The sequence below is a fragment of the Centruroides sculpturatus genome, unplaced genomic scaffold, assembly GCF_000671375.1.
Source record: "Centruroides sculpturatus isolate CEXI.00-Female unplaced genomic scaffold, Cexi_2.0 scaffold678, whole genome shotgun sequence".
Lineage (NCBI taxonomy): Eukaryota > Metazoa > Arthropoda > Arachnida > Scorpiones > Buthidae > Centruroides > Centruroides sculpturatus.
The window spans coordinates 166866-180045 of record NW_019385241.1 but is presented as its reverse complement, the minus strand read 5'-3'; the positions used below and the strand labels follow the sequence as shown (position 1 = coordinate 180045).

Here is a 13180-nt window from a genome sequence, read left to right as displayed (position 1 = left end):
TATAATTTATTCTTTTGTAAATAAATATCAATAGAAAATATTTTGATTTTAATTAACTCTTTATTTTAAATTTGTAATGTCTAAAAATGAATTACAGTAATACCTCGACTTACGCGAACCCAGAGTTACGCGATTTTCAAATCTCGTAGATTCGTCTTTTGTTTGAGAGCCACGCAACCCTTGATTACTCCCCCCCACACTATTGTTCAGCTTATATGTTTGGATGTGTCACGCGGAATCGACACATAGCTACAATTTATTTTGTGTTATTTATTTCTGTGTTTGTTATATCTATGGAAACTCGAGAGACTCTATGTGGTGATTTCTTGTAACCGTGAACGAATCGAAAGACGAGATAAGATTAACGAGAACATTTATTAGCTTACATACATCCGACTTGGATTTTACACAAATTGCGAAATTATACCCCGACTTACATGAATTTGACTTATGCGGTTATCGCTCAGTCCCACCTATCGCATAAGTTCGGGGTATCACTGTACATATTTTTTAAACATCCATACATCAAAAGAAAACCCAATAATACAAAATAATTAATGTTGCCTTGCTTGTAACTAATATTCTTAAAGCATAGAAAAACATTACTTTCATTACTATAATTTTTATTTTATGAAGTTTTTTTATACTCTTCCCATCCTATGATCACCCAGAGAATTGTATATTTATTAAATTTTTATTTATTTAGTTATCATATTTACAAAAGCATTGAATATGATTGAAAAACCTAAAACTGATTATGATATGCTAAAAAAACAAAAACAAAATACCTGTTCTCTCATCTCTCCTGACACAAGAAAACTTTCATCTAATAAATCAATATTTGTGGCATGTTGAAGTTTATCACGACGATCAGTAGCTATGTTAAACTGAACCCAATCTCCAACTTGAAGGGTAAAATCACCTTTTGTGTCTTTTTCACCAAAAGAAATTTCCATTTCCCTTTAAAAACAAAATCATATTTTATAATCCAATTGATTAAATAATATATATTTGAAATTTCTATATTATTTGTAATATATATTTGTCTAACATGACAATAGCTTATCTTATTTAAGACTATATATAATAAAAATAGAAATTACTTATTGTGACATTGTCACAATACTGGGCTGAAATTTTTTACTATATTTGAATTTAAATAAATATAATTTTCAATGCTAAATCTGAAAGTTTTTTCTCAATAATGATGTTATTTTTCATGTGACTTGTCACAGAAAAAGTGAGATCCTGTGAATATTGTACACCTTAGAGCATTGAATGATATATTACTGATTTCAGTTTACTGTAGAGATCAACTCTATACCAAATTTATTTCTCTATATAGTGAGGCAAAAAATTTTTAATTGAAGTTACATAATTTCTGGTCCATACTGGAAGCTCATATAAAGGTAACTAGGGCCTCCAGTCCCTAAGCTTTCCATGACTGGTCTGAATTTCATCTAACTCACTCCATTCTCAAGATTAATGAAGTACAGTTGGATGACAGTGAGAATGTATAGGTCTGCAGTTTGAAAATTGCAGCCTAATAATAATGCAATATACATCAGACATGGCCAATAAAATCAACTGCAGATATGGTGTATTAAAACACAAAGAATTTATAACTCCTATAAAATACATTTCTATATTTTTTACCATAAAATATTTTAATTATTGCTATGAGTTATTAAACACTATGCTATGGGACATGTGGTTATCTTTGTTTCTGACTGCAACACAGTGAAAAGAGTATGAAAACAAGAAATACAAGGAATGGAACATGCTCTTAGGTCATATTTAGGTAATGAGCAATAATGTACTGTCTTCAATTACTTATCTTATTCATAAAATGGATTTATCACACTAAAAATTATATTATTATCGTAACAGTAAACATAAATGTTCATGCTATTAAATAAATATTAATGGCACCGCATTCTTATCACGGTTTTGTTCGAAAATTATCATTCTCTGTATCAAAAGAATAAAGACCAAGATGACAGAACATGTGATGCATACAAGACCTTTGAGAATATCTTTTATAATTTGTAAAGCTAACATGACGCGTGACGTATTTGTTTCCATTAATCAAAGTTACTCTCATTTGCATCGAGAACTTTTATAAAACGTTTCGAAGCCTACGAAAGAAAATTTTTCTCTTCCTATTACTTATGCAAAACGTGTAGTAAATTCTTCAATTTAGTTTACGTCAAAATTAATAGAAATCGTTGTGTTAAAAANTTTTTCACTTAGAAGCATATGTCTGCAATAATAAATATGAACATACCTGCTATCACGACGATACCGAATTTTTCCAGACATAGGTTCAGGATGTCTTGTTTGTAATTTATCAAACATCTTAATAACATGACCCATTACTGTTTCTTTAGAGACATCATCAAATACAACAGTTCCTAATGGCAAATGGACAATATTTATTGCCACTTCTTTATTCTAAACAAAATAAATAATAAAATTTAACATAAATTTACACTTAAATAATTTTATTATTAAAATTACTAAAAATTATTAAAATATTGCTTAAAAATAGATAGCTGTCATAATATCAATATCAGTTTATAAATTATTTTTAAAACCAATATTGACCTAAAGTGATTAAAACAGTTTTCAATCCCACTTAAAATTGTACATGGTAATGTCATTTGACTGCAATATTAATAGTTACAATTTTAAAAATGGTAATATATATTATTAATAATAATGTAATAAGTAAAATGTAACCTTAAATATAAATAAATCTGTATTTTAGTCTCATCTACATAATTAACAAATATATGTAATGATTAATTCTTCTTCCTAAATTAATTTAAAGCTCATTCTCATTATATAATGTGCTATGCTTCTAGTCCTGAAGTCTACATACACTGAATTAATACAAAAGTTATAAAAAATTTCAGAATATTTTTGTATGTATACAATATTACAATTACCATTAAAGTTTTGCTGTAAGAAAGATTCTTTTTATATTATCTATAATCTATACATATTAATTAGGAAAAAACAATGGCTAGTTGATTGCTAGAAAGTTTTGGTATCAGAACCTTAACAGACCAAAGCATTTCAAAGAAGGTTAAATAAGCAATAAACCAGTTATAAACTGTGCTAAGACACAGTTTTCCGAATAATAATACATTAGGTTAATAAATAAATACTGTTCCAGTTTACTTAACAAACTAAAATTTTATATTTGAAAAGCAATACAATAAATTTCAATCTGTTATATATTCTTCAATATATACAACTTGTTCCCATTTAGACAGTTATTGTTAAGTTCTTTCTTGACAAATTTTGTGATTTTGAAGCAAAAACATTTTTTTACAAATTAATCAACCTCAATATCAATATGAAAATTTTATCCATTTAATGAACTTTAGAAGAACCTAGAGATGGATATCTGATGGAAGCAAGACCTAGAGCAGTGGTGCCCAAACTTTTCAACTGGTGAGTCAAATAGTGCATAAGTCACAGATAGACAAGCCACAAATATTTTATATATTCTACACATACAAAAAGTAGGCCCACTTCTACCATTTATAAATGATTTCTCAAATATGTTTGTGGACTGGATTTGGCCTAGGGACCATAGTTTGGGCATTACCAGTCTACAGAATGAGAAGGATAAAGTTACTCTGACCATGAAAACCAAAATTTTCTTGGGTTTTTCTAGATGTATGTGGTTGGGCATTGTTGCAATTGATAATGGCTTATTGCTTTCTTTGTAATTTTTCTTTCACTCCCCGTACTTGCTGTCATATACATCTGCTGCAATTGTTTTATTTTAATTTAATTTAAAAACTCAGAAGAAGTGATTCAGTAATTTTCTACAGCAGAACTTATCTATAAATCAATCAAATATGAAATACTAAGTTAAAATTGTGCAGGAAAACAACACAGATTGCATGAATTTCACTAATGTCCTCAAATAGTATTAGAAGATTGACGTTTATTTGAAAATTTTTATTGGTATAAATAATGTGATATGATAATTCTGTATCAGGAGCAGACTAGTAGTATATATTGTAAAGGAAGTAAAATATGGTAGGTAAAGCAAACTGGTTACACTTATACATAGTTATTTCCTCACTATAGAAGCCAAAAAACACATGAAAAAGTTTAACTACTACTTACATTCCTTATTTGTATAGTGAATTCTACATCATCACCCAAATTTAGGTTTTTAAAATCTTTACATTCACTTGAGTGAAAAAATATCTGAAAAGATAATGAGTGTAAAATTTTAATTTATCAAATTTTTAAAATATTTTAATATTTTCTACATAAATTTATTTTAAAAGTTATCACATATATAACAAAAATAATAATTTTCTTTCTGAGAGCAGTTTTTGCATGCTTTTTGTGTGTAAAATAAGTAATGGTAAGGAACTATTAGTCTTTTGATAAAAATTACAAAAACAAAACATTTAAAAATAATATTTATATTTTAAAACGTCTGATTTCAATTTTTTCCTTACAAAATGAAAGTAGCAAGTAAATTCTGCTGAAAAAAAGTTGTGATTTCTTCAAATTATGATTTTATTAATTAAATGTATGTATGAATAAATAAAACTAATAATTTTATAGTTATTGTAATTTCTTGTAAAAATTAATTTTCTACAAAATGTTTTCAATATATTCAAAACACATTACCAACACACAAATACTGACAAAGATACTAAACTTACAATTTTTGTATAAATAACATAATCATGCAAAATACAATATCAAGTCAGAAAGATAATTCAAAAAAGTGTATCATAACTGAACGTTGACAAAGATATTTTATGTATTTTTGGTTAATGTACAGGATCGTAGACCATCATGGCGGCTCTTCCTGTTTTAGCCTCGAAACCGGACCGCTTTGGAGACGACGTGTCACGTGACGACGCGAGCACCTGCGCGTCACGCCAGAGTCGGCGAATGAGTGCGGACAAAGGTGAGTAAAAAAAAATGTTATTTTGTTATTTTGGTTAAAGTCCAGATACGTACACTCATGGCGGCTGATCGCCGATTCCAGCAAAGACAAGAAAGCAAACAGTGGGGACGCACGTTCTAACCTAACCTAACCTATTCTAATAAATTACCATAATTATTACCGTTTATATTATTAGAATAGGTTAGGTTAGGTTAGGTTAGGTTAGGTTAGAACGTGCGTACCCACTGTTTGCTTTTGTTTGCTGGAATCAGCGCCGGCGCTGCCGCGGCGCAGCAGCCGCCGCCGTTCGCTCGCGTCGTCTCCAAAGCGGTCCGGTTTCGAGGCTAAAACAGGAAGAGCCGCCATGATGGTCTACGACCCTGGACATTAACCGTATTTTTATAATTACCTAATTGGAACTAATACACTTACATATACTTCAAATTAAGTGAATTAACAATAAAAAATATTCAGCTATCTTTAATCAGAGTTTAAGCTGAGAAAAAATTTTCTGTAGCATTTTAGCTAATTTTACTAAACAATGCTGCAGCAAAATTTTAGAAACCGTAGCTGACATTTCTCATCCATGAGGCTGCTCAGAACAATAAACAAGCTGCAATTTTAAATTTATTTAGTTCAAAATATATGCTCTTCACCTCAAATTAGTACTGTAGTGTCTTGCCCCTGTACGTTATATTTTTCCTTTGAGAACAGAGTCATGCCAAACATCTATTAATTGCTTTCAGGAAAAAGTTTTGAATTGAAATAATGTGACTTCTGGTTTACATTGGAAGTTTGTATATAGTTAATTGAGGCCTCCTGCCCCTAAGGTTTCCATAGCTAGTCTCGGATTTCATATATCTAACGCTGTTCTTGAGATTAAAGAAAGACAGACAGATAAACAACATTGGAAATTTATACATCTACAATATTTTTAAATTGCAGCCCAATTATTATTTAAACATTTGTTTATTCTCATAGTTACTGTACATTATTACAGTGTACTGAACTAACAATATAACAATAAATCTAATGTTACAACCCACAAGTATCATACATTATTAGACAATCATCCTTGTTTTGATTCACACTAGGCAACAAATACTGAATAAAAGTCAAATTCTCATCTTGGGGGCCATGTATGGAGATGTTTAACAAGTTGCTAAAATTTTATACATCAAGGCAATTTCCAATTGGAGTTTTTGTTAATGTCATCTCACTGAAACTTTTCACACTAAACAGTGTGCACTGGGTGTGAAAGAACAAATTCAATAACTGTTGATATATGAGAGTAATATGAGAGAATGTCATTTACAACTATTATTTGATAAACTTCAGCTGATGACATATCCTTACATCTGACAGCAACACAACTTTTAAACATATTCCACTCCATCAGAATTTTTTTTTTTAAACACAGTTTCTGACATAATTAAGTACAGTATTCATCAAAAAACAAACACAATTAAGTACTCGTTTATTGGAAACTTTTGTGTCTATAAAACAGAAAATACGTAACGCCCATACATGAGATGATGTCTGTCAAGGTTGACTTTTCTTTTGTGTAGTTAGAGTGACAAGAGATTGCACTCAATTGGTACTAATTGTCCCATTTTAGGAGAGAAAGAGTGATTTTAGGATTGCAACCTGGCGCTCAGTTTGGCGAGCAATTTTAAATCAAGGCTGACCAAACAAAAATATTTAATTTCAGCAAAACAGTTTACAATATAAATGAAATTATATTTTAATTGAATAATATATCAAATAAAATATTTTAATATTTATTATGCTTACTTATAATGATAAAATGCTTGAACAACTCCTTAGATATTTTTTCAGCAACACTTTAAATTTGTTTCAATAAATGTTTTTTACCCTTTTCACAGGTTTGCATCAGGTTTAAGATTTGCAATGTTTAACAGTTCAAATCTTTTTGTTAAACCTAACACAGACCCATAAAAAGGATTGAAAATGTTCATTTAAACAAATTAAAGTGTTGCTGAAAAAGTATTTAAGGTGTTGTTCAAGCTAAATTAGGTTCAACCTATATAAAAGTGTTTTTTAATGATAAAATGACTTTCCTATTATAACTAACTATTAAAGTTTTTGTTAGGATTCACAAATGATGATGTAATACATTAAATTTTCAAATGTGTTTTGTGCAATTCTAAGTAAAAATAATTTTTCTCACTAAATTTACCACTGCTTTGATTTTTAAAAATTGATTTTTCAAGATAAATCAGTATAGTCATTCGTTTGATTCTTCTTTTCCTTAAATAAATACACACAACTGTGCATTTAGGAAAACCAGGCTCAAGTGAATAAACTCAAAACTTGGTTAACTCATAATTATGATGATATTTGTTTGGCTCGTTGAATCATTTTCCAAACCTCATTTAGTGTTAAATACAATGGAATTACAGCATTTACAAGACATGCCAATTGCAAGAAGCATTAAAAAAAGAAATGCATCTTCTCATTACCTCTCCCCTCCCCATTGCATTGGCCAACAAAACAGTTTTCAAAGATGACGTTAGATGACACAATGGGATTTTTTTTTTTTTTGAGTAAAAAAAATTAGCTAGAATTTGTTTGGAGGGTAGTGTTGCAACATTAATTTTATCTGAAATAAGATTACAAATTTATTTTCTATTACACAATAAAATGCGTATCTACATACAAATGGAAAATATTTGGGTTTCTTTCAAGATTGATTCTGGATTTCTCAATCACTTCCATTCTCAAACATAATGTTTATTAATTAATGAGTGTATCATGCTCATAATGTAAACCATTATTTTTCTAAACTAAAATAAACTTTAGAAAGTATTCAAAAGAATCAGAATAAATTTTGGTATTGTCCCATCACTAGTTAAAACATCTTAAAAACTAATGTTAAGATGCTTTAACCACTTGGAAAACAGTTTTTTTAGCAAAATGTACCAAGAAAGTTGTCACTAAATCTAAATTCTTGTAGCATTTCAGCAAAAAAATGTTAGCAATAGTTTAAATGCTGTTTAATATTTGTATTATTTAATTTTCCTAAAACTAATGTAATAATTATAGTTTATTTAAAGTAATATTTTTACTTTTCTATATATAATATTTACTTTAAAACAATGTTGATAATTTTCTTCAATTATGAAAGTTGAAAATTATGTCAAAAATTTATAGGAACAAATGTATGTAACAATTACATCACTAATTAAAAAGTAATGTACATGTATATATTTATATTAAAATTACAAGTTAAATATTTAATTATTCAATTATAATACAAACCTCTTTAACAACATCAGCTCTTTCTATAAAACCAAACGTTTCTTTTAAACCACAAATTACACCCTGATATCTTCTTGGTTGAGCTATTTCAAGAACAATGTTTCTTGCCCTCAAATTTCCAGAACATTTATCAGTAGCAATTTGAAATGTCACTTTATCTCCTGGATTTAGATGAGTATCAGATCTTTCTAAATCATCTTTTGTATAAGGAAGAAAGAAACATTCACCACGACTTTCATAGGCAACCCGTCCCTATTAAAAACAATTTATAAAAATACATTAATAAAATATACATTGCATTTACATTAAAATAAATTTAATTCATAATAAACAATAAAAATCTTTTTTAACAAACATTATGTTACAAAGTCAAAGTTTTGGGTGAATTGATATTTAAGTTTTTTAATGTAATTATTTCAGTATAAATATATTCATGAAAGAGTATTGCAGAGTGTAATAATGTATATAGAAATTTTCCTTTAATATCACATCTGAATACATATTAATAGATCAAAAATCTAATTTTACAAAAAATTATTTTGTACCAGTAATGATTTTAAAAAAACATTAAAAAAATAATAATAATAAAAATACAAGTATATAGAGAAATACATTCAAAATACATAAAAAATGTAAAGTTCAAAACAATTTCAGTTATTAGTCCAAAACTTAATTCATTTTTACTTATTAATTTGCAACTAATTTATATTCAACCTGCAACTGTATGCAGTTTTATTTATTTATTTTTACAGAATTGCCTGCCTAGGGTGTCAATTTTCCACTGATTTTTCACCTGTAATTATGATGCATGTAACTGCTGTTCCTCAAATTTGATGATTTTGAAAATCCTGTAATGTCCTCTCTCTGCACTGCACATGCCAAATTTCAATGTCATATGTTATTTAGTTTGAAATAGTGTTTTGTTTACAGAACAGTGTCTTTTCAAGGGCTCCTGTAGACAGATCTTGAAACTTTGCAATAGCAAAGTTTCAAGAGCTGTTTGGCAAAGCTGAGTTAAGTTTGGCAAAAATGAGTTAAGCTGAAACTTAATTCTCATGCTGGACAATTTCACTATCACAGATGATAGTTAAGTTGCTGAGTGAGAAGTGACAGGAGAACAGTAAGACTAATAGGAACACTGGTAGGACCAAGGAGGAATGTCAAAAGAATCTGACATTCAAAATGTATTTCAAGTAAACCAGAGATTCAGAATATGAACTATTAACAAAAAACAAAAAATAAAGGCATAATAGGCAAAAATTCAATTGACTTTATTGTGATAATTAAGCTGCAATTCTTGTTTTTAGTTTAATGCTTTCAAACAAATACTCCATATAGAGAGACTTTTACTTTATAATTATGTATAATTTTATTTGAAAACTATTGGTTAAACTATCAACTGAAAAACATGATTTATCAATAACATAAAAATAAAATAAATAGATTTTTTAGAATTTATGTAACTTTTTTATATATAAACTGATTATAATTAACAACAAACTACAATGTTCAAGTAAACAATGAAAAGTGTTTACTCACCTCCCAGCTTCAAATGTTCAATATTTCCAGAAAACTGGCTATAATGGAAGAATAATCTAGCTTGTCGTTCACAACATTGAATAAAGCCATATGAATGCTGTAATAAAAATATTAAATAAACAATTAAGCACTAAAAATTCAATTTAAGTGAGCTTAATTTACTTTTCTTTACTGAAATTATTATTCCAATAAAGAAAATTAATTTAATGCTTTACCAAAAGTTTTTCAACAATTCCCGCTTCACGTAATCCACTTGATGTTCCTGATGGAGGCGATGAGTTCTTATTGATGTTGTTGTTTCCATTATTTGATGTTTGACTAAAAGAAGAGCACTGGTAGGCATGTATTGCACTGTCTTGTAGTGACGGCTGGAAATTCTATAATATATATAAAATAATTATATTCAATTAAAAAGCTTTATGTATGTTTTTAATAGCTATTTCATATTTAAAAATAATAATTTAGAACAGTGATTCTGAAACTTTTTTGTGCCACCACTCCCCTGGTTCCATAAAGTTATACCCAACACCCCAACCATTTTCCCTTGCACGAGAAAGACTTGGGAATATTCTTAAAAAAACTTTGCTACAAACCTCACACTTTATGTCCTTACCGTACAGTACATTGTTCTCCTTACCTGAAACCATTAAAATGTTTCTTCTTACCTGTTTTAATGAAGGAAAGGGAAAGGCTGCCAATGACCTAAAGCATTGCATATGGTCATCAATCAGTCAGGACCCAACCTTCAGTGACCCCTTGCCTTTTTTTACCCCCTAGATTTACTCACCACCCCAAGACTGGTAACATCACTTTGAGAGCCACAGATTTAGAATATTAGTTTCTCATGTTCATATGTACTGGTTGTTTGTTAAGTTACAACAACACAACACTTGGGCAATCTGCCTAGGGAAAATACCTTCTGAGAAGTCTTGTTATGGGTAACTGGCCCCTATTCAAGGGTGTGGAGAAAACCCAGTAAACTCCATGTGACCAACCTGTCCAGGTGAGGCATGAACCCACAACCGAACTTCTGATGTTCAGAAAATGGAACTGCTTGGCCATTGGTGAGTCCTAATATGTACTCTACATAAAGTATTAATGACAAAGTTCATTACTGAAATATTACAGAAAAACATTGGTAATAAGTTTTGTGAGAGCCGAAATTGGTGAGATATTTTGTTTAAATATTGTTTGTCAAGAGAAAAAGTTAGAGAGACAAAACAAAAAACGAAAATGTTAAAGTCAATTAAAACTGGTTCCCACAAACTTACTTCCTTGTTGAAGGTGACACATTGGATATCTCATCCGGAACCAACAAGTTAAAAATTGACTATTGGTCCCAATATACTAAAATTCCTAACCAAGTCATGGGAAAAACCCAGGAGGGGCTCCCTAATAAAAAGGAGGGGTGATGACAATCAGCAGCAGCCATCATCCAGTTTTTTCTTGAACTGTGTGTGTCCAGCCACTTGTCATCACCGCTGCCATTGCACTCGAGAATCTGTCATCGCTCAAGAGAAATCGTTGCTGCTTCAGAAAAAAGTGACTCCCTACGCCCTGAAAGTTTCGAACGGATCTTCAATTTCTATGAACTCTTAAGGTATTTATCAACATGTAAATGATTGTAAGCTCTCTCTCTCTCACAGTCAGGTCATGATCGTAATAATAAGGTTCCTGGTGGGTTATTCGGAAAGTAATTTCGTTTTTTTTTATTAATAGAGGAATTAGATGTATTTTACCAGCCAATTTCATTTTAAACCATATTTTTTATTATATATTTTGACAGCTGACATTTTAAGGCTTATTTGTAAAAACTTGTTTGATTCTGTACAATATTTTTTTTCTGGTGTCCCATCAAATATGGAAAATCAAAAGCATCATTTTTGGCATATTTTGCTTTATTATTACCAAAAAATCAAATGCTGTTCAAACAAGAAAAAACTTGTGGTACATATATGGAGATGATGTGTTGAGAGAAAGACAGTGCCAAAACTGGTTTACAAAATTTCGTTCTGGCAATTTCAATATTGAAGATACACCACGTTCTGGATGGCCAGTGAAAACAAAATAAAGGTACTGATTGAAGCAAACTGCCAAATAACAGCATGTGAAATCACTAAGATTAAATTTGTCGAATTGAACTGTTTATGATTACTTGAAACGAATTGGTTTTGTTTCAAAGCTCAATATATGGGTTCCACATGCTCTTAAAGAGAGATACTCTCTTTGGTGGGATTTTAAGAAAAATTTTTTTTGAGCTTTTACCAGACAATTTAACAATTGATTCGAAAGTGTACTGCCATCAAGTAAACAAATTGAGTAATATCATCAAACAGAAAAGGCAGCCTGAATTGATCAACAAAACAGTAGTAGTATTTTACCATGATAATGTCAAATTTCACACAAGTTTGGTAACATGTCAGAAACTGTTATAGCATAATTACAACAACTGGCCTCCCTCTAACTTCATTTGTCTGTTCAGGCACAAGGACACCTACAGTGCCTTCTGTAACCTTGTAAACATGTACTTTAAATGAACTACCGTGCCTACCTAAATCTAGTGCTCTTCTGAGCCTAACCTCCTCTATTTATATGCGTTTGTATGTATTGGACTTGCCATTTCTACCAGCATGTCCACGTTGTTTTGATGTTTGTACAAGGGCCTGCGTGCCCACGTTTAGTTCTACTGTACATATACCCTTTCTGATTGTGTAAACGCATTTGCTTTATTTTTGGTACTGTACATGACAAGCATCATATTCACTATTGTTATTTACTCTACATTATGTATTTTGCATTCAATTATTTTGTATGCATTTTATTTATCTCAATTCTGAAACTTGTACTTTTGGCATCTATTAGTTTGTCTTAGTCACTTATCTCCAACAGCTTGTTTTTACGGTATTTGTCCTCTCACCAATTTTCTTTGTAAACTGTATTCATTGTCGCGACTCACCCAGTTGTATGTAAATGGTACCGGGAATGTACCTTTGGTATATTATCAATAAAAAATATCTGTATCTGTCTGTAAAATATCTGTTACAGCTCAGATGGGATGTGCTATCACACCAACCATATTTGCCAGATCAGGCACCTCAGATTATTACTTGTTCCAGTCTTTATAAAATTTTTTAAACTGTAAGACGTTTACTTGAAATGAAAATGTCACAAATTACTTGGATCCGTTTTTTGTAAGCAAACATCAAAACTTTTATAAACGTGGAATTATTCTACTACCAGAATGAAGGCAACATGTATTTGACCAAAATAGTCATAATATAATTCAATAAGATATTTATCATAAAAATATTTTTTAATATATATATATATATATATATATATAATTACCATATACTATTTTTCTACTAATCGCGTGTTATTTTGTATAATTACAATTCACAAGATCGCAAGAATGACATCTAGGTA

General features: G+C 29.8%; 1 protein-coding gene across 1 annotated transcript in view; it reads right to left on the bottom strand.

Annotated features, from left to right (window-relative positions):
• LOC111636613 (cold shock domain-containing protein E1-like) overlaps positions 1-13180 on the bottom strand; it is a 92917-nt gene that overhangs the window by 18097 nt on the left and 61640 nt on the right. The window contains exons 6-9 of the mRNA XM_023381895.1: positions 8216-8467; positions 4150-4233; positions 2288-2454; positions 789-960 (exon numbers count right to left, since the gene is read on the bottom strand). Of these exons, the coding sequence (XP_023237663.1) occupies positions 789-960; positions 2288-2454; positions 4150-4233; positions 8216-8467 (675 nt within the window). The remainder of the gene's footprint in view (positions 1-788; positions 961-2287; positions 2455-4149; positions 4234-8215; positions 8468-13180) is intronic.